Here is a 21,943-nt window from a genome sequence, read left to right on the forward strand (position 1 = left end):
CACGGGTTGGTTCTACCTGTGGGTGTCTGTTGTTTTTGACTATTTATAACCTTATGGCCCTGCAGTGTGATTCCTGCTTTTTCATAATGTTTGGGGAGGTTTTTTTTTTTTTTTTCCAAGTTATTTCGATTTAGTAAGTTTTTATGTCATTAGTATAGCGCATTTCAACCAAAATGGTTGTTTTTCATAAACACTGAGCAGGTTTAAATAATGTTTTCTCATAAATTAGTCCTCATTTCCACAGTTCTTCAGTTATTACACCATGAAGACCCTCTGGAGTTTGATGTTGTCAGGAAACATATTAGCAGAAAATAGTATGTTATTATCTAATGCTAATAATCGGTTAGCAGAAATGAGAAGAGAAGACATTTAATTGGGGCTCCTGTGGCTAACAAGATGTGAACTATAAAAACATTTCCAGGAGAAATTCCAGGATTCTTCTAGAAACCTGTTATTTGCATTTGAAAACGTTTGGTCCTATTGATATGGGGGGAGGGTGTTGATCAACACTGCTTTCTTTTTTGGGGGCAAAGCACTCTAAATTTCCTGAGTGGTAACTGGATCCCCAGGCACAGCTGGTCTCTGTGTTGTCTTGAAAATCTCTCAGCTCCATTTTGGGGTGCTTTTCTCTATCTTTTTTAGGGAGTATGTTGGTTTGTAAAGAGAGGATTACCAAGTACACACTGCCAGTCCCAGTCAGACTCTCTCCCCTTGCTGGTCCCTTGATTCTGCACGGTACTGTCTGTGGCCCCCAGGGGCAAAGTATGGACCCACACCCCTTCCCAGAGGCTCTTCTGGGAGAAGGAACTACCCTTTACCAAAATCTCGTCAATAGCCTGTTATTACATTTATTTGTTAACTAGATGCGCAAAGCTTCCTTCGGCCGTTCTGGACCTGAGCCTCTGCCTCCATTTCTTCCATAGCGATCTATGCCTGCACCTGTGAATCAGGTCCTTTTCTCCCAAAGTAACTGATGAGCATGGTTTTCCATGAGCTTGCTGACATTTTACTTGTCTGGAGAGATTACACTGTTAATCTCTCAATTCCCTATGCAAATGATGGAGATGGAGGTTGCACAGAGAAGCTTCGGTTTTCCATCTGCTGAGGTCACCACGGAACCTCATCACTGTCTGAGGAAACAGACCGGAAAGATACACTGGTGTTCTGCTAGTGCATGGGTGTCCAAGGAATTAGTTTGGCTATAGAAAGGACTTCATTTAGTGTTCCAGCGATGTCTGTTAGAACTTCATTTACTTTTTTCATGCCTTGGCTAATTTTCCATTATTAAGGTTGGCTGTTGTACATTATTACCATCCCAGAAAGCCTTGACTTCACTTTCTGGGCTACTTTAGTGTTGATATCAGCTAAAAAATAAAAGCATCTCCTTTATTCAAAATTACTCAAGTAACTCTTTTTTTTTTTAACTTTATCCCAAGCTCTTCAAAAACTATTTTAGGTGATTTTCCTTCATTTGTTTCTACCATAATAAGAAAGTGGGTTTCTTTTTCATCTTCTCAATATTTGTTATTGAGAAGTATTTTTCCCCTCAGAAAACAAAAGTTGGCAAAGTTTTCTTTAAACCAGTAAACAGCATTCAAAATGATGCAACAAATTCCCTTTTATTATACCCTATTGCTGAAGTATTTTCCCTTGGCCATGTAGATCTTTTATCTGGTAAAAGAAAGTTTCTTCCCCTGGATGTAACTGTTTTTAGTAAATATTGCCTCAGTGCCATGTGCAGAAATCCAGGCATGTAGGATTTGTACTCAGAGTGATGGGAGGAATTAATGCTCCCCCCAACCACCCCCACCCGAGTTCTTCTCACCCTGCAGATTTGGAGCACATTGGAGTGGGCAGGGCCCTTACCAGTCATTCAGTAGCCAGCACCCTCACATGACTTGACATACTAAGCCCCAGAAGTACACGGCACACAGCTAGCTGGTGGAAAGTGGCGGTGAAAATAGGGCCCCACATCTGTCTCTCTGCTGAGATCGAGGATAAGATGAACTGTGCTTTGTAAAAGGCTAGTCTAAGAAGGGACTTAACATTGGCTCCTTTTGTGTTCATTCTGTTTGGCTCCTAGTCTCTTTCTCACTAAGATGAGGTCCTTGAGGGCTAAGGCAGACTTCATTCCTACATCCCTTGAGTGTAGGGGTGATGGTTACATTTCACCTGATGCCAGCTCTGAGCAGGGTGGCCCAGTGATACTGACCGGGAAGTGACAAGTGATATTGACAAGGAGGAGTTGCTCTATGCGAGCTGGGAACTTGCCGTTCCCGACTGCAGGCCATTGTTACCCACACTGGAGGATACCCACTTACCTCTGCACGCCCATAGGTGGGCAGTCTGTACACACACACCACACAGACTCTCACACCTTATCACTCACATGCTCATATTTTAGAAAAATAAATCAGGAAAAGTAGTGTCATATACATTTGCTGTGTCTGTGATGGCATGCTACTTTGGGAAAAAACTGGACTCACCTTTAAAGATAAAAATGGTAGCTTTCCCAGGGCCATTACAGTTTTTTTGTATCTTGTTTGACAAGACCTTTCAAATGTGACTAGTTCACACCAAACTTACTTACTTTCAGAAGTGACAGTAATTGATAGAGCATAAAGATCTGAACCCTCTGAGTTTATGTGTATGTGTGGTTGGTTGGATGGATGGATGGCTGCTGTTGCTTCATTGTTTTTTGTGTCCTTGTTTATATGCACATGTGCATGTGTATGTAAATGATAAAGAGATAAGAGGATTTCACCCTCTTGCCAGTTTTTTTTTTAATTATCATTTTATTAGTTGGCTTCTTTAGTGGAATGGTTCTTCCCACGTCCTTCTCTCAAATGGATGTTTTTCCTTCCAGAGATGCTGCTGTTTCAAAATAAAACTCTTCCATGTTGTGCATAGAACCCTGACCTCCTAGTTTTTAAAAAACCTGGGTTTTTGGTTTGTTCTTTTCTAGCTGTATAGTCCTGGGGAGGTCCCTTTATGCCTAGACTTAGGGATTAAAAAAAAAAACCAAAGAATTCAATTACATGATTTCTAAGACCCATTCCATTTTGCAATTCTGATTCCTTTGCTGCTGCTGCTAAGTCACTTCAGTCGTGTCCGACTCTATGCGACCCCATGGACTGCAGCCTTCCAGGCTCCTCCATCCATGGGATTTTCCAGGCAAGAGTACTGGAGTGGGGTGCCATTGCCTTCGCTGCTGATTCCTTTGAGAGACCCATAAATAATCCTTTCCCTCTTACTTGGGGGCAGAAAACATATAAAAAACATAACCCAAATGTATTAGGGTTCTCCAGAGAAATGGAACCAATAGGAGATAGATGGATATGGAAAGAGACTTATTGTAAGTAATGAATTGACTCATGCAATTATGAAGACCGAGAAGTGCCTAGATCTGCACTCAATAAGCTGGAGGCCCAGGGAAGTTTATAATTTAGCTCTAGTCTGAGTCTGGAGGCCTTAGAACCAAGAGAGCTGGTAATGTAGTTCTGGTCCAAAGGCTGGCAGACTTGAGACCTGGAAGGAGTCTGTGTTTTAGCTCAAGTCCAAAGGCAGAAAGAAAAACTCCCACGTCTCAACTTGAAGGTAGTCAAACAGGAGGAGTTTTCCATATTTGGTTAGGATCAGCCTTTCTTCAATTCAGGCCTTCAACTGATTGGACACGGCCTACTCACATTAAGGAGGGCAATCAGTTTTATTCATTCTACCAATTTAAACTCATCCAAAACACAGAGACACTCAGAATGTTTGACCAAATATCTGGTCACCTCGTTGCCCAGACAAGTTGACCCATAAAAATTAATGATCACACCAAAGTTTACTGAAACAAAATTGGAAGCTTTTGCTTTTTTCTTCCCGTCTAAGCAGTGGGTGTAGAATTCTCCCAGTAGCCAACAACTGTTGACCAAATTTGGTGTGAGTAACACATTTCATACAAAATCTTTATGTCTGGAGGCTTTAGTATTTTTAGGGGTTTTGGTTTTTAAATGCTTTTCAGCTCCTTCTATACTCTCTTTTGTGTTTATTTTTCCTGGCAGAGCAATTTGTACTTTCTGTCTCGTTGGTTTCCATTCTGTTACATTAACATTTGAATGTTGCCCAGCCACCTGCTGAAGGTGGCTTTAAGCTCATAAAGAAACAAAATAGTAGAGTACACAGCTATTGCTCCAACTTTTAGTGGTGCACCTTGATTGTGCTCCATGTGGTCATGTCCAGAACTGGTCAACTCACCATGTCCTCAGGGGCCACATCATCAGGGAAGATGAAACCCACCACCTGCTTTGCCTGCCATCTGTCTTGACATGTCACAGCCTCAACTTTGGAGACCACATCTTAATAAAGTCGGTCAGTGAAGCCAGTGGCTTCGGAGGCACTAAAGGAGGAGGGCCGAGCAGTAATTCTAGCAGGCGTGTGGTTTTTGCAAGGTCCCCACTCCCCTGTCCAAAGACTAGCCACACGCCGCATTCATTCTTATTTTGAAAAGTACTGGACACTTACTTCCAATATATTGCCTTATAATAATCCCCTCATCATGCCCTGGATCATGAAACTCCAGAGGCCTTCATTGACTTTTCCTGGAACATCTCCAAGTTTTTCCACATTACTGCTTGCTTTGTGGATGGATGATTATTGAGGTCAGTCTGACAAAGGTGACTAGGTTTCTCTGGTCAGGATGCCCTTCTCCTTCCTCAAACCTAGCCCAAATTGGCCCAAGGAAAATGAGTGTATTGACCCATACTTGAAAAGTTTATAGGAAACATATGTCAGGCATGGCTGGATCCAGGGTCACATATTCCAGGACACCATTTCCTTCCAGCCCTCGGATCTGCTTTCCTCCTGGTTGAGTCCATTGCATGGGGGCAGGTTCGAGTCCAGGGAGACCTTATCTCCCTGCACGATTCTGAACCGGTGTCTGTGGTCAGGGGGCGTCATGGGCTGAGTGCATTTGAACTGAGTAAACTTGCCCACTTGGAGCTGGGGGCTAGAGTCCACTCTACCCAAACTGTTACGGGTCAAGAGTCAGGGTGATACCTCCTAAATAATTCAGGCTACTGTTACCAGAAAAAGTTTGAATGGATGCTGAGCGGAAAACTTGGCAGAGATTTGCTTCATCATCTTTAGGATTTGTTAAAGAGTCTTGTATTTGTTAGCGGAAGGCTCATTTAGAGTTCTCTCATGGTACAAAATGACTTGGTATTTGTATGCACACTTAGATCTATTTATAAGAAATCCTATACCCCCCAAACTTGAAGTGGCTTGTAAGACTTCATATTATGTAAAAAGATTGGAAGTGAATAATGAAGGAAATTAGAATAAAGAGGAAAGCAAGATAGACCTGTAAGATAAGATGGGGGTAAGGTTAATCTCACAAATTTCAAAGCTGGAAGATCCTACGAGATTGGTAGACGTGACCTGTAAATTTGGCTCTGAGGTTCCCAGGAAGAGTATTAGATCCTATACAAAGGGGGAGAGAGAGAGAAAATGTGTGCATGCACGTGTGTGCATGCGCCCACATACCCATGAGTATAACAGACTTGTGTGCAAGCCCCTATGGGAGTGGAGACCCTAAGAGGCCATGGGAAGACAATATGGTCTGGGGTATCCTTAGATTCAATTCTTTTCCAAACTCCTGGGATGCTTGCCCTCAGGAATCTTACATCTTTGCTCTCAGCATTGTATTAGGAAGCAAAGCAAGCAGACCAGGATTGAAACCCCCATACTGCTGGGTTCCTTTCAGGAACAAGTGAAGGGCTAAACCATGTTCCCTTTGGTGGGAGGCAGTAAGATGAGTCACTGCTGTGACGGGGGCAGAATAGGATGACCTCAGTTGTAAAACTGGGCTAATCTGGAAAATGGACTCATGCCTGCCCCATGACTCACATTCCTGTTTACAAACGAGCCCCGTGGAGAAGTGCAGAGAGGGAGACTCTGCTTCCCGGATGGAGACCAGAGACGTCCAGGGCTGGGCACCCGTGCTTCCTCTGGGGCTTGGGCTGCGCTTCCTGGGGGCAGACCTTGGGCTCCCCGCAATGGTGACTTTCAGTGTCCAGCCACAGGGACAGTTGCAACTCACGAGGGCAATGGAGAGGCACCAGTTTGCAGGTGATGTGGCTTCTTCTCATTTTGGGTCTTCACATGCTTTGGGCTGGGTTAATCCACCTGGAGAAACCACCCTCTCCCCGCTCCCCCCCACCCCCACCATCAGAGGACCCAGTTATCTGAGAACCATTTAAATTATTCCAGAAATGTGGCTGCTGTTTCATAGATTTGTCCATTATTTCCATTGCTTTTCTAACTCCTAGTCTTCAGTGCCCACCATGCTCATTCTGCTATTTAGTGGATATCAGAACATAATATATTGGGTATTGTGCCCAATCTCATATTCTTAATCTTGAATTCTGTTTTTTGTCAGGGGGGAATTAAAAAGGGTGAAAAAATTTGTTCATGGGGATTTTCCTTCACATCAGATCAGATCAGATCAGATCAGTCGCTCAGTCGTGTCTGACTCTTTTGCGACCCCATGAATCGCAGCACGCCAGGCCTCCCTGTCCATCACCAACTCCTGGAGTTCACCCAGACTCACGTCCGTCGAGTCAGTGATGCCATCCAGCCCATCTCATCCTCTGTCGTCCCCTTCTCCTCTTGCCCCCAATCCCTCCCAGCATCAGAGTCTTTTCCAGTGAGTCAACTCTTCTCATGAGGTGGCCAAAGTACTGGAGTTTCAGCATTAGCATCATTCCTTCCAAAGAAATCCCAGGGCTGATCTCCTTCAGAATGGACTGGTTGGATCTCCTTGTAGTCCAAGGGACTCTCAAGAGTCTTCTCCAACACCACAGTTCAAAAGCATCAGTTCTTCGGCGCTCAGCCTTCTTCACAGTCCAACTCTCACATCCATTCATGACCACAGGAAAAACCATAGCCTTGACTAGACGAACCTTTGTTGGCAAAGTAATGTCTGCTTTTGAATATGCTATCTAGGTTGGTCATAACTTTCCTTCTAAGGAGTAAGCGTCTTTTAATTTCATGGCTGCAGTCACCATCTGCAGTGATTTTGGAGCCCAGAAAAATAAAGTCTGACACTGTTTCCATTGTTTCCCCGTCTATTTCCCATGAAGTGATAGAACTTTTTAACAACTAGGGTAGAGAAGACATAATTCTTTATCATGAACACAAAAGTCATAGGTCTTTTTTTTTTTTTTTTTTTAACAAAAATTAGAATGATATTTCCTTGTTGTGAAATAGCTGTTCTTGAACCCCAGGTCACTCTTAACACCGATCAATTCTTTACCCTGTTTTTAGAGCAATAGTCAACATCTGGAGAGGAAGATGTATTTACGTAACAACAGTATGAGTTGAGTGAGACCTGGTTCCGGTCCCCCTTCCCCCACCGTCTACTAGCTGTGTGACCTTGGGCATGCTCCTTAACGTCTCTGAGTCAGTTTCTTCCTCTGTAAAATGGGCACAACAGGACCCACCTCACAGGGTAGTCATGAGGAATAGTGGAATGACACAAACGTTCCTGTCTAGAACCCTAAACAGAGAAGCAGCGCTCATCACAGGCCTCTGGCTGAGTTGAAATGCAGTAGAGCACTGACTTCCTGAGCACTCAGGGCTGGTGCTACCAGATCCTTGAAGGGGTCCAGAGACGCTGGTATAGTTGCAGCTCTCAGAAAGGTTGCAGCCTAGCAGAGGGAATTGTATTGAGACAGCTCCCCAAATAGCACTGGCATGGAACCCTGTGCAACTGCTTTTTTGTAGGGTAGAAATACTGGCTCGGCCCAAATGTTCATTTGGAGTTTTCTTTAGAACCCAGATGAACTTTTGGGCCAACCCAATAGCAGCAATATTACATGGTTTAAATTAATGGATGATTCGGTAAGGTAAGTTGAGAGAGAGGGAAAATGCTAGCCAGCAGGCTTCTCAGAAGAAGGAGTGATGGGCAGGGTTGGGAGAGTGGGAAGGGATGCCCCAGAAAGGCTGCCTGGAGGAGGCTGTGTTGAAGATGTCTCTGGCAGGGTCCCCAAGCTGGCCGCAAGGACACGGGAGAGTTCCGGGTTTGAGCGGGGAACCCCGGTCCTCCGCCTCCTGGAGTTTGTAGAGAAGTGGGGTTAGCGCAGGACGTCAAACTGGGGGCCGTGAATGCCTTGCTGACTGCGCACGCCTCCCTCCCGAGCCTCACTCTGTTCCCCTTTCTTCCTGGCAGCAGTGCCCCCTCCCTTGCTGCACTCAGGGACATGACTGTCAGCACTTCTACCCCCCCTCAGACTTCACTGTCAGCACTCAAGTCTTCAGGGACATGAAAAGGAGCCACTCCTTACAAAAGGTTGGGGAGCCCTGGTGTTTGGAGGTAGGTCTCGGAGCAGAATGACGGTATGAGATGAGCGGGCTCTGGACGGAAGCCACCCATGCACATGGTTTCCTTCTCCCTAGGGCATCCTCCGTGGTCCCTGAGTCCTGTCACATCACCGTTACATTGGGTGCCATGATGCCGGGGTGTCCTGACCACGGATAGGTTTATCATAGCCGTAACAGTGCCAGTTTACAAGGACGAGGGGAAGGGAGACACTCCCGCGAACCCAAGGTGTTGGGCTCCCAGTTGAAGCCACATGGTCTAGCATCATGCATGGCTTCCATAAGAATGATGAACAAGGTCATCCCGTTAAACTTGACTGTGGAAACGATTTCTTGGACTCTTCAGAGCTTCCAGTGGAAGAGAAGATATCACCAGAACTTGGCCTTTGTTCTTCATTCTTTAGAACTTAAAGATTTTCTTTTCACATTCTGGGTGCTGGGCTCTGCTCACCCTTTCTGCAGTGGTGCCTCCACAGTCAAGTTTAACGGGATGACCTTGTTACTCTTCAAATCCGTAGTCCCAAAGAATAAAGAACATCTAGAACATGTTTTCATCCTCAGAAGAGCAAAAGTCAACGCAGATAAAAACTGTAAAGTTAACTCTTTAAACAGTGCATGATTTAGTAACTCATGCTAGCTTTTGACTTTTTTCCTTTTTGAAAAGGAAAGGGAATATTTAAGAGCCATTTAGTAGAGCCTCTGTCTCTGATAAACATTGATTGTATACCTACTATGTGCTGATTGCCCTGCAGCGTGTTAGGGCCGCAGGGACAGAAAACAGCAGAGGCCTAGAGTAATACGTTACATTTGTCGGTGCGTCTTGCCTTTGGAGAGAGAAAATGCGGGTGAAATCATCCTGAAAAGCTTGTCCTAATTTAAAAAGTAGTAAATAGCCCTGTAAGAAAATGAGACACACGTAGAGAAACATCCAAATGTTTCATCCAAATGCAGGAGAAAATGTCAACACATTCCTTTTTTACCTAGTTGTGATCTCTTAATATTTGGATGCATTTCTTTCTTGTCATTCATGTGTCTGAAGTTTAAAAATGGTTTGCAAAACATTTGTAAAACATGGAATGGCTCCTTGCTCGGTTATTCTCATACACTATGTTGTGTCTTCATTCTGGTTAGTTACACGGTGTCTTTTGGGGCTCTTCCTGTCTAATTAGTCCCCTCTGACCAGATGTGGCTAAAACTGAAGATGTGTCTAGGGTCTTTTGAACCAGACCCTACCCCGCTTCTTCTGATGAGCCCTGCGCTTGGAACCGCTGGGGCCCGTGTATGTATACGGCCCGGGTCTTTAACTGGCCTGCGTCAGATGGACCAGGGAGGCTGACTTCTGTGTGGCAGCCCTGGCCCGCAAGGAAGAGCTTTTTCTCAGCAGCCTCTCCTTGGTTTGGCTTTTAATAAGCGCCTCTGTTCATCCTGACTATGGATGATAAGGCCATACTGAACATAGTTATTCCTCCACCAGGGCCTGGCAAGCGGTAACTCATTAATCTTTGGTCAGAGTTACATGATAGATAAAGGAGAACCAGGCACCCATTCTGAGTTGTGAAAACGAAACAGAAACACTGGGTTTCTTCCTTATAACTCGAGATCCACAGGCGCCGACGCCTGTTTCTCAGCTTGCTGGCGCCAGTTTCTCAGCTTTGCCCTCAGGACAGGGAAGCATCTCTTGGGGAAGAGCCAGTTACCTCGGCTTCCCAGATGGGGGACTAAGTCCCTAAGTTGTGAACAGACCAGACGCAGAGACACCACTTGGGCTCTGTGACCTCAAGCGAGTTACCTACCTGCTCTGTGCTTCAGTCCCCTCCTCAGCGCAGGGGTGCCTGACATGAGCTGTTGTGAGCCTCAGTTGACTTGAGGCATGTGGAGCGGGAACTTGGCCAGAGGAGCCTGTGTGCTGGGTCTGGCACGAGCGTCTGGCAGGATCCGGGGGAACCGCACCCTGGCAGTGAGTCTGTGTGGTGGGCTGGCCTTTGGTGGGGCAGTTCAGTCCTGCCGCGTGGTTTCCACACACAGCTCTGGGGTGCTCCAGGTGTTTCCGGGGAGCATCGCGGAAACTGCGCACAATCAGAGGAGGCAGAACCAGATTTGAGTCCAGCATTCTCTCACCTCTGCTGGCAAGGTGCTTCATCCATCTGTGATGCAATCCCTGTGTCTGTTAAAAAGGGATGATGGCGGAATCCCTGCCCCAGCCTTCCTTCGCTGGGTACCTCCCAGGATCCCTTGAAATCCTGATCAAAGAGACTTTTTAACACAGCACTTCCTACGGTCCAGGCACTTCTCTCGGGGATTTGTGTATTTTAACTCTTGAAAACCTGACAACAACCCTAAGAGGAAGGTGCTGTGGTTTTGTCATTTCGCAGATGTATCACATAGAGGTTAAGTAACTTGCTTAAGATTACACAGCAAAGGGGCAGAGCTGTAAAACTGCTATTAATGAAAGACCATGGCAGCGGTCCATGGTTTGGAGCCTTCCCCACCAGTCACCTTCCACTCGCTAAAGGAGACTGGGTTAGGTCCTGCTCAACACGCAGACGTCTCAGGAGCTGGGAAGAGACTTCTGATTCAGGATATCTAAAGTCCAGTCTTTGTTTTATAGGTACCACATCTGGGATCCTTTCTAACCTATCCATTGGCCCTTCTCTCTCTCCCCTGCGAGTCAGCTTGATCCTTTTAGCTCTCTCCTCAAGGGAATTAAGGTTGGTAGACCAGTTGAGTAAATATGAGTAAGAAAGTCAATATCCACCTGGGCAGGCATGAGTCACTTCTTTCTAGTTAGCTATTCATGGCCACTTTCAAGCTCACCACACAAAGTCATTACATTGAGGCTATTACCATGTTTAATAGTGACAATAATAGGGTGTGACCCATGGCATAAATGCATTCAGATAAGAAAGAGAGTGTTTTTTTTTTCCTGTAATTGCTTAGTCAATACCATTTTCACGGAAATGCTTGCAAACAAACTTAAAGAGGTCTTTGTTAGAATCCTTCCCTTATTCTGTGCTTCCTTCCTCTTGAAGGGCTTTTTTGAACTTTTCCTGATCAGTGGGCTGGGGGTTAGCAGGGTGATACCCTCTGTCCTTTCTGATGTTTTGGTCTACTGACCTACCTTTTTGCTGGATTTGAGCCTAATTTTATTTCATTTTTAGGGGTGTGTGTGTGTGTGTGTGTGTGTGTGTTGTGTGTGTGTGAGTTCAGGAGAGGACACATTATTGCTGGTACTTGCTTATTAACTTCTTAGCTTAGACATTTAAGGGGGAAAAAAGACTTTTGCTAACTTTGCAAAGCTAGTCACATAGACAGGGAGTTAACCATTTTGGTGAGAGGAAATGAAACTTTTCTTAGGTTTATTAGACCACATCCTATGAATCTGTGGCTTATTATATGTCTGATTTCTAAAAAGCATGGCATCATGGCCAGAGTTTTATTTTTGCTCATTAGTCATTGAAACAAATATAGATATTGCTTCATTTCCTTAGTTCTATGTTTTTCAATATGTTAACGTATGGAAAATCTGGATTTACACAACAAAGTACATTAGAAGGGGGAAGTATTAATCTCTGCATTACAACTTTGGATTATCAAGTATTCTGTTCAGCTAAAATGTTTAGTTCATCCTCCCCCCGCTGATTACATAAAGAAGCAGAATGAGAGAAAACAGTAAAAATGTTCCTGAAAGACAAAATTAGTATTTGGACATGGTTTCAGTCTTTTAAAGGATGTGTTTAAAAAATGAGAGGCAGGCTTGTATTATATATGTAATTCTTCTCCGTCCGTCTGACATTTCTTGTAATAGAAACCCTTTCCTGTGTATCCCGCGAAGACTCTTGGTAAAACGTCCAGTGGTGTCCGTCCTGGAACTGGATATCTCTCAATGTGTTTAGTCATTGCCCCGTGCAAACCCACTGTTTCTAAAGTTCCACTATTACAGTCCGATTGCATCTCATGCGGGAAAGAGTGCAAGCTGAAAATAACAAAGACAGAATGACTGTGGCCATTCCCTCATGCCCCCATGATGTATATGACCTGTGGCTTAGCACACACAGCCCTGGAGCATTCTGTGCAGGCAGTCCAGCAGATTCGCTCCCCTCCCCAGAGTCATTCTCCCGGTGGGATGACTGGTGGGACCACCCATGTTATTTTGTCATTTCTCGTTTTTCTTTCTGCAGATCTTCTTTGTTGAGTTCTTCTAGGTTAAATGGGTGCGTGGATTTCCTTTGCTGAAGTTCAGCTCCATGAGTGTAAGTGGGCATCGTGGCGCCTAACTGGAATTCCTGACACCTCAGAGAAGCCACACTCCCAATGCATGGTGAACGTGGTGTGGTTTCCCCTGCCCGTGTCAGAGCCCCGAAGGATTGACACAGCTTGACCACTGCTTGCACAGGGCTCCCCACCAGGGACACAGGTCCAGAGAGGGAAGGGATTGTTCTGGGCCTCGTGTCCCTTGTTGACCATTCCTTGGACCGAAGGCATGCACACTGATCACTTCTTATACTTTTCTCCACCCCGGGAGGCTGATACACAGAGTAGGAAGCCCAGGCAGTGTGCGTGAACATCCTTTAAGGACCCCATCCCTTGGAGGGTGGGGCGTTCTCTGGCCCTGCATCCAGCCTCTGGGCCCCCTCCTGAACCCCGCCTGGATGCCACAGGCTGGATCACTGCTCCTGTCTCTGTGACTGCCTCCCTTTTCCCCATTCTTTGTGAGTCACATGTTTTCTTTGCAACTCTTGTGACAAAGGTCATTAGTAGGGAAGACTCGGGCCTTCCATGCGTGACATCTTGTCATCCACACAGTTTATTGGTTTGGGATCCTCCCCTTTTGTAATTCTCTGAGGTGACAGATCTGTTTTTAATGGGCTGTGCTGTGTCAAGGGAGAGTTTAAATTAACCTTCAGACTTTTTATACCTCACAGGGCCCCTCAGATCATAATACACGGCCAGTATTTGAAGAGAGGGAGGGGATGCTTTTTGCTCACGGTTTTGACATTCTATCGAATCCGCCTGCCTGTCTGTTTCTCCATGATGTGATACCTCTGTTTCTCAGAGTACTTTCCTTTGATGATGTCAGTGAGGTAGATGTTTGGAATTTGGGAACAGAGAGGAACCACGCTTCAGCCCAGACTCTGGAACTTAGTTTACTCGTTTTTATTAAAAGGAGATTGTCAGGTCAGCAAAGTGGAGGATTTTAGTCTCCTAGTTTCAGGCCAGCTCTATGCACCTGATCCAAAAGGTATTTATTGTAACCGCTGCTGCTAGTTTTGCAGGAGCTGATTCTAGGCGCTACCTCATCTTTTATTCTTTATTCCACACTTTCCCAGCCTTCTCCATCACATCACTGAACGTTCACTTCAAACCTGTTTGCATTAAAGGAATGTGGTAGTTCCAAAAACAGTTTTTTGATGTTGGCTTGGGGAGTAAGGTGGTGGATGTATTCCTGTCTTCTCTGATAAGGCCAGGTTCAAGTTCTGACCACCCTTTCCTCGGGCTGTCCTTTCCCCATCAGTGACTGGCTGCCTCTGCTTGAGCTGCAGATGGGGAAAGGAGGTGGCCTCTGTCCGGCCAAGGAGTTTTAAACTCTTTGTTAACAACCTCCTGGGGTGTATGTGTGTGTTCTGTTCTTCTGGGGCTCCTCCACCCCCAGGGAGCTCACAGCTCTGCAGCATTTTTCTCTGGAAAGGTCTAAATAGCAGGCCTGTTTGGGCTCAGAGTGAAAGTTTCTGTTTTGGAAAAGCCAGTTCCTTCCGATAAGGGAGGGTGGGGATGAGGAAGGAACTAGAGACGCCAGAAAAAGAAGAAGTGAGAGTCCAGGAGGCGGCGGGGTGACCAGGGGACGCGTGTGGCCCGCTGCGTTTATTTCCCAGCCCCACCTGTCACTTGACCGCCCAGCTTCGCCGGAGCCCCCTGTGTGGCAGCCCCTGGGCCCCAGCGGGGACCTCTTGCTGCTTCAAAAAACAGAGCTGGCGGGAGATGGTGTTGGGTTGGATATGATGTACGGGGCTGGGGTCAGAGGGAGCACGCCAGTGCTCAGTCACCAAGTGCTCAGCCTGGACTCTGCCCGTCGGGTTTCTGGCAGGCCTGGGTGGTTCGCCCGCAACCAGTGTGGCCAGGGAGAGGTGCTCTTTTCCCCCCGGAAAGGAGAAGCCCCTCCACCAGAAAGTACAAGAAACTCGTAATCAGCCAGGAGATCCCAGTTCACAGCTCTGCCTCTTGGACAAGTTTCTTTCTTCCTGCCCTTTTTAAAAAAATAAGAACCCAGAAGAAAGCTGGGTGGAGGTGAGAGGGAGGGGCAGCTTGCTAATGATGCTTTTACTGGCTTCAGGAATCTGGGCAGTTCCTGAAGGGCAGGTGGGGCATTTCTGTGCCCGGCGGGGCAAGGACAGCAGTGTCTGGGCGTGGATTCGCAGCTCTCATGATGCAGTGACGTGTACGCTGCTAAAGGGACTGGGACATTAGTTTTCCTTGACCCTGTCCTGCTGGGGGCAGCAGAGTGAACTCAAATCAGGTTCCTGGTGGGGAACTCTCCTCCCTGCAGTCTTGGTTGGTGGGGTCACTTGCAGCTGTCTAGTTTTTGATTTGCACTTCCTGTGTATGCTTCTGTGTCCCTGATTCTAGGACTTAGGAACAGGCTTCCTTGGCCATGTGGGGTTTTCAAAATTTATATTTTAACATATACAATAAAATTGGCCTTTTCTTTCGGTCTACAGTTCTGTGAATTTTAGCATCAATTCGTATTATCGCCACCACAGTCAGGATACAGAACAGTTCCATCACCTTACACACACTTTTATGCTACCCTTTTAAGGTCACAAGGGATGTGGGGTTTATTTTTTTTAATTTTTATGGTTTTCACCTTTGAAAGGTATCGTTGACCTGATCTGTTTCTTTCATTCAGAGGCTGACTTTTCACTGTCCATTGTAAGTTTCTGCTTTGCTCTTTCTCCACCAAGAGACGTAACCAGAGTACCTTTCTTGTCAGCCTCCTACTGACATGGTGGGTTGGGTTATTTGGTTCTTGTGCTGGCTGTTTTTGCCCACACGCCTAGGGTGCTTTGGGCCACTTTGTGGATTTAGGAGAACTCAAGGCGAATTCTGACAGTGGCCAAAGAACACTGTTAACTAGTAAGGGACATGTTCTTGCCAACCATCTAGGCAGCCTTGTGAAGGGAAATGAGGTCTGGAGTATTCTGCTTTGAATTTCTGTTATTCTCTCCCAGATGTCAGGACCGCCGATCAAGGTTTGTCGTTGTTGTTCAGGCACTCAGTCGTGTCTGACTCTTTATGAGCCAGTGGACTGCAGCACACCAGGCTTCCCTGTCCTTCATTGTCTCCCAGAGTTTGCTCAAACTCATGTCCATCGAGTCGGTGATGCCATCCAACATCTCATCCTCTGTCGCCCCCTTCTCCTCCTCCTCTCAAATCTTTCCCAGCATCAGGGTCTTTTCCAGTGAGTTGGCCCTTCACATCAGGTGGCCAGAGTATTGGAACTTCAGCTTCAGCATTGGTCCTTCCGGTGAACCTTCAAGGTTGATTTCCTTTAGGATTGACCAGTTTGATGTGTAAAATGAAGATGGTGCATCCCCTGTAGATTTGTTGACCCGTGTGGCTCTCCCAGACTCTCCTCACTTGTCTGACTACTTAGGTGAAGCCAGAAACAGTGTTGCTTCCACGATCACCCATGCCCCCCCAGCCAGGTTCAGCAACCAGCTGGAACAGCCATGGGAAGGCCAGAGCTGCGTGTCACCTGCTGTGGTCAGACCTGCTGCTTTCTTCGGGAAAAGTGAACTGCAGGAGTGTTTGTGTGGTACAGGCAGATCCTGTGTATGTGCCTGTCCTCTTGGGAAACGAGGAGAGGTGACCTCAAAGGTCCCTGGCTCAGAACGTCACACTTGACTGAACAGTTGATGCCTTTGCGGTGGATTTTGCTGGGGAAGGTGGCAGCAGTCTCACACATGTGAGGTCTGGTGTAACCTGACTCCTGCCTTTGTAATTACTTGGAGACTTGCCATTACAGCCAATTGAGAAGTGGGAACAGTGACCCAGAGCAGAAAGCAGAAATTACAGGGGTGGAAAGGGGAGGTAACATCCAGAAATACAGTCGTAACTCTCCTCCTGGCTTTCTGGGATGGAAAACTGCTTTAGAATCAGGAGAAAGTGTTAGAACCGCCTTCTAAAACGTGTCACCCCTCTTTCCTGTCTGTATCCCCACTCCTCACTGCTCTCTTGACAGGCTGAAGGAACCCCTCAGAGTGTGGTAGAGTCGGGGCATCCAGGGTTTAGTTGAGAGGAGTGAGTCTGCTGATAAGAAACTATCTTTGTCTGGCAGCAGGTTTCTGTAGAGGAATGTCCTCCAGGTGCAAGAAGAATGGTTCTCATTTAAAAAAAAAAAAAAATCACACACTAAACAAAGTAACACGAGCATGGGCGTCAGGATGAAACCAGGAGAACAGAGCAGCTGTCAGACACAAGACGCTCTTCTGCACCCTGATTGACAGGGCAGGGGTGCTGTGGAAAGCCAGGGCTGGCATCATTTTCACACGTGGAGCAAGTGTAAACCTCGGGGCCCGGGGGCCTTCACTCTGGAAGATGCCAGAGAAGAACTTAACAGAGTGATCATTCTCCCTCCAGAGGTGCTTACCGTTTGTCTGATCGATGTCGGAAACACGATATCATTTCTACCAACACCCACATAAGAAGGTTTCTTTTTTTTTTCCCCCCTTTTCTTATTTGGGTGACAGATTGCATGTTAGGGCACTAAAAGATGAAAGCACTAAATATTTGCTTTAGAAAAACACAGCGAAAGACTCATCCTCCCAGCTGAAAACTGATGGGCTTAGAATTCCATTAACAAAAACGACTGTCTGCAGTTAAATGTATTGCCACCCTCTGGGCACGGTTAACAAGTGGGGGAGAAAGTGGAGGTCGAGGGGTGGAGGATTGTACAGGATTCTTTCTCCCGGGGAGTGGAATTAGGGCCCTTTCGTCGACATGGAGGTCCAGGGTAGCCCAGAGAAGTGCCTTCCTCCTTCTGTCATGTTGAGCTCCTCCTTCTGGGTCTTTTCAGTGGATTTCCTCTCCATAAAAAGGATCTCTTTGTTATTCCCTCTTTCAGATGTAATGATAAAGTCGTAATTCTTACAATCCTCTTTGGCATGAGCTGTCTTGCCTCAGAAGAAGAGAGAATGCGTTTTGGCACTTGATGATGGTTCTTGCAAAGTCTGTTTAATGGAATGATTAAGAGCGTGAATTCAAACCCTGCCTTTGCTACTAACTGGCTGAGTGATGGTGTGCATAGTGTAGTTTCTAGACCTCAGTTTCTCCATCTGTAAAGCAGGGAAATTTTTATACATCCCTTCCTTTATTGGGAGGTTTCACTGAGTTAAGGTGGTGTACATGTCCATCCGCCAACATCTGCTGTTGTTCAGTTGCTGAGTCGTGTCTGATTCTTTTACGACCTCATGGACTGTAGCCCGCCAGCTCCTCTGTCCATGGGATTCTCCAGGCAAGAATACTGGAGCAAGTTGCCATTTCCTCCTCCAGGGGATCTTCCCACCCAGGGATTGAACCCATGTCTCCTGCATTGGCAGGTGGATTCTTTACCACTGAGCCACCAGGGAAGCACTTCTGTCAACATTAGCTCTTACTTATTCATTCTCAGTGGGTATTTTTAAATTCATCTCTTTGAGAGGAAAGAAGGATGAACCCTTTCTCTGGTCGGGGTGTAATATTAATATTAGCCACCACTTATTAAAAGTGTTGTTCAGGCTTTGAGTTCAGTTTTTTGTAAATATTCTTGTTTTACACTTATAGCTACTCCATCGTAAGAGGAAAAACTATTTTTTCCAATTTTGTATATACCTAAGCTAGTTGAGTGCTTTTCCATGAACCAGCTCTACTTTAAGTGGTTTTTCATATGTTAATTCATTTCACCCCCCCAACGCCCCCAAAAGGTAAGAACTATTTTCCTCAGTTTTAAAGAGAAGGAAACTGTGGCATAATTTTTTTTTTAATTGTCCTTGGTTCTACGGAGAGTAATATTAGGGCTGGGATGTGAAGGCCGGATCTTTACATATTTGTAAAGCCAGGGTGCTCACCTCATCAGTTCACTGCCAGCCTCCACTCTCACGTGTGAATGGTCCTAACTCGCCAGGATCGTGCATGAGAAACACTGAGCAGATACACAGATGCTCTCCAGATCCGCTGCTTTATGATAGTTGGGAAGAAAAATCTTTATTACCGGAAGTTGTGGCTTCTGAGTCTCTCAGCAGTTGGCAGCATAGATTTTTGATTTGTTTTGTTTTGTGTGTGTGGTTTTGTTTTTTAAATAATTAGAAACAGTTAGACTCTCCTTACCACCCACAGTAAAAATTGCTTGGATCCTGCAAATAAAAGAAAAAAAAAATGAGTCCATTTGGTAAAATGATTAAAACGGGATTTTCAAGAAGAAAGTTCCATTTTTGAGGGTGAGCTTTAGATGTGTAAGGCTTAGGGATTTCTCGCTTTTCAGTTCCCCCTTCGTCTGAATTCAGAGTCAAATAGTGTTAGGGGCTGTTGCCAATGATGGGAGGGATTACGCACAAGATGGCTCTGGGAGGAAACCTACATTTTTTTGCACTTATTAATGGTATGTCTTTTGTGTGAGTGGGTGTGAGGACTGAGGAGGAAGCATATATTTACATGGTGTGTGGTCCTTTCCGCTTCATTTCACAACCTGTAATGGTGAGCGAGGGGAGGAAGAAGCCCTAGCACAGCCATGAGTTTCCACTGTAGGGATTATATCATTGAGGCAGGAGGAAGCCAGGCCTTTTTCCATGTCAGGAGGACTGAATCAGAGTGGCTGGGACTCCTGGTTTTTAGGACTCTGTTCTAATGATGCCCTCACTTTTATACACACAATATGGGTACGCTTGCACATGTGTGGTTCGCCTCACTCTCCCCTTCTCAGACCAGGGTCTGAGTTGATGTCTTTGGCCAGGTCAGATGTGCTGTCCATTGGAGATCCCTTGCCCCTCACGTCCCTGCCAAACCTTCCTTGTCATTCCAAGACTGTAGCTAGTCATATGAGTGACTTTCTAATCCTTGTGGGTGCTTGAAGGGATTCGCCTTTGTAAGAGAAGGAACGTCCCCCTTGGAGGTCTGTCTGTGTGTCCCATTGGAACCCACATTGCTTTTGACTTCTCTTCTATGATCATTCCCAGGCAGGCCTCCTCTTGCCATCCTGACTTGTTTAAATTTATGGGTTGTTGGCAAGCAATTTTTTGATGCTCTTCTTCTCATAGCCAGAGGCCAAGATCCCTTGTGGAGCAGTGCCTGAGTTTAATGGATGTCATCTGGACACCAGGGAGGGGCGTAGAGAAGCACTGGGGGAAAGTCTTAGAAGTAAGATGCTGCCCCTTGATGCTTGTCTTTATCCCTTTCAGGGCAGTACATTCAGAGAAATGGTTTTGGTGCTATCACTGCATCTTCTAATTTTAGGACAAAAGGTTCAGTGTCCTAAATGGACTTGTAGATGGCCTAAAGAATACCCCGTAAGCCACCCATTCAACTTGATCTTGAATATCTCAACTTTATTGAGCTCTTCTCCTGGTTATAAAGCCAGAAGATCTGGCCATAGCTTTTGTAACACTAGGTAATGCTCCAGGAAGGATGATTTTACTCTTCTGGCTGTCTGGGTTTGGTCCTCAGGCCAGGTTCTAAGATAGATAAGACAGTATCATCTTAGCTTGATTTAATGAGCTTAGCTTCAGATTAAAGGGAGTCTAGAAGTTACCGGCGCTGCCTTGGTGACTTCATGGTAAAGAATCCACCTGCCATGGTAGGAGACGAGGGTTCAATCTCTGGATCGGGAAAAGATCCCCTGGAGAAGGGAAATGACAACCCACTCCAGTATGCTTGCCTGGGAATCCCCATGGACAGGGGAATCTGGTGGACTATAGTCCATGGGGTCACAAACGAGCTGGACACAACTTAGCAGCTAAACAACAGGAAAAAGGGAAGCAGGGATGCAGACATGTCTTTCAGACATCAGACTTCTGACTGATAGCTGTTACAAAGCCTTGACTTTGTGGGACAGGTGAGTAATCTTCTTGTAATGATGAAAGCTTGCAAAATAGGTCTTAACATCCAGAGTGACTAGACAGAAGCACCAGCAGCGCTTGGGGACAGCTCAAGTTCACCAGGCACTGCTGGGCAGATGCTGTTCTCTGCTGGGGATGAGGTGTGAGCAGGATGGACTGAGTCTTTGCCTTCAAGGAGTCGCCCTTCTAGCTAGAAGTAATGACTTGAGTCCCTTGGACATTCTGCTCCCTTTTGGTCCCTGCCCACCCTGAGGGTCTGCTCCTTTCTGAGGCATCATCAGAAGACGTTGCCTCCTGGGCTCCTAGAGAACTCAGAACTCCCTCCATGATGAGATCCCTCCATCTTGGTAGGAATGGTCTCCATAATGAGGCTTTCAAGAAAAGCCATGTTGAAGAGGGTGTGTTCAGAGCAGACAAGCCCACTTTTAAAGCTTGGGAGGTTCTGACCAGAGACTAGATGCCACCAGACCCACTTCTCTGCTGCTTCATCTCTTGCTTCTGCGTGGTCACCAGCATCCTTTTGATCTCACCCTCCTCCTCTTCCCCAAATTCATTTTCCTCATCTCAGGGAATTTCTCACCATATTTACATTCTTCCTTGTTCAACATCAAATCTTTGTCTCTGTTCCCATCACAAAGATCTGTAACATACATACCTGGTTGCCAGGAATGTCCTGCCCAGGCTTCAGGCAGAGCGGTCTCTGGCAATTCTGGCCTCTTACAGTTTAGAAGAAGGGGAAAGAAAAGTAATTTTAAAGTGCCATAAGCTGGAGTTGTTTAGAATAGGGCAGGCAGCCCTCAGTCCTCTGATGAGCAATGTTTTTAATTAGAATCCTGATAGATTAAGAAAATATATGTGGCCTCTCGATTTGAAAAAAAGCAAAAACGTTACCTAGGGAGATTGACGGGGCTGGTCTCAGTAAGTTCAAATTGAATGTTGCTCAGCAGGGAGTAGGCTGATGGTAAGGTCATTGTGTATATGAGCTGGGCTTCTGGTGCAAGACAGATCAAATAACTCAGGTCACAGAAGTGGACTTGAGTGACCTCAAAGTATTAATGCAACCAATTTTTTGAGCCATTGACCCCAAGCAGAGGGAACAAACTTGTTCCTTCTGGTTCGAGTAGGTGGATGGGTAGAGACAGTTATGAAATCTTAGAATTGTCAGAGCTGAGTGGTAACTCAGGCCTCCTTGTGCCATCCAGTCCTCTCTGTAACCTGGGGAAACCAAGGCCCAGAGACAGGAGATGACTTCGTGGAGCCAGAGAACGATGGAGTCAAGACCACCAGACTCCAGGCTGCTCGGATTTTCTCCTTCCGTCCTGCCAACCTCTGATTCAAGGTGGAGTTTGATTTTTGCGGACCTTTCATGTGAAGCGCCGTTCATTTTAAGCTCCTTCTGGGTCAGTGTGCAGTTGAGTATGTTTAGTATGAATTCGCAGATTTTCCTCTTAGAGGCTGAGTCTCTCTGGGATGCCCCAGGTGCTCATGGTGGTGAT

The 21,943-nt window shown here is 46.0% G+C and overlaps 1 protein-coding gene across 32 annotated transcripts in view; it reads left to right on the forward strand.

Annotated features, from left to right (window-relative positions):
• The window catches only part of TCF7L2 (transcription factor 7 like 2), a 201,800-nt gene that overhangs the window by 118,608 nt on the left and 61,249 nt on the right, over positions 1-21,943 (forward strand). For 12 of the 32 annotated variants that reach the window (XM_061403492.1, XM_061403498.1, XM_061403489.1 and 9 more), the window contains one exon: positions 8,216-8,359. The exons of 18 other annotated variants lie outside the window; for them this stretch is intronic. In XM_061403492.1, coding sequence (XP_061259476.1) covers positions 8,216-8,359 — 144 coding nt within the window. The remainder of the gene's footprint in view (positions 1-8,215; positions 8,360-21,943) is intronic. 2 more of the 32 variants (XM_061403491.1, XM_061403516.1) reach the window with 1 other exon arrangement.

The sequence above is a fragment of the Bos javanicus genome, chromosome 26, assembly GCF_032452875.1.
Source record: "Bos javanicus breed banteng chromosome 26, ARS-OSU_banteng_1.0, whole genome shotgun sequence".
NCBI classification, from domain to species: Eukaryota; Metazoa; Chordata; class Mammalia; order Artiodactyla; family Bovidae; genus Bos; species Bos javanicus.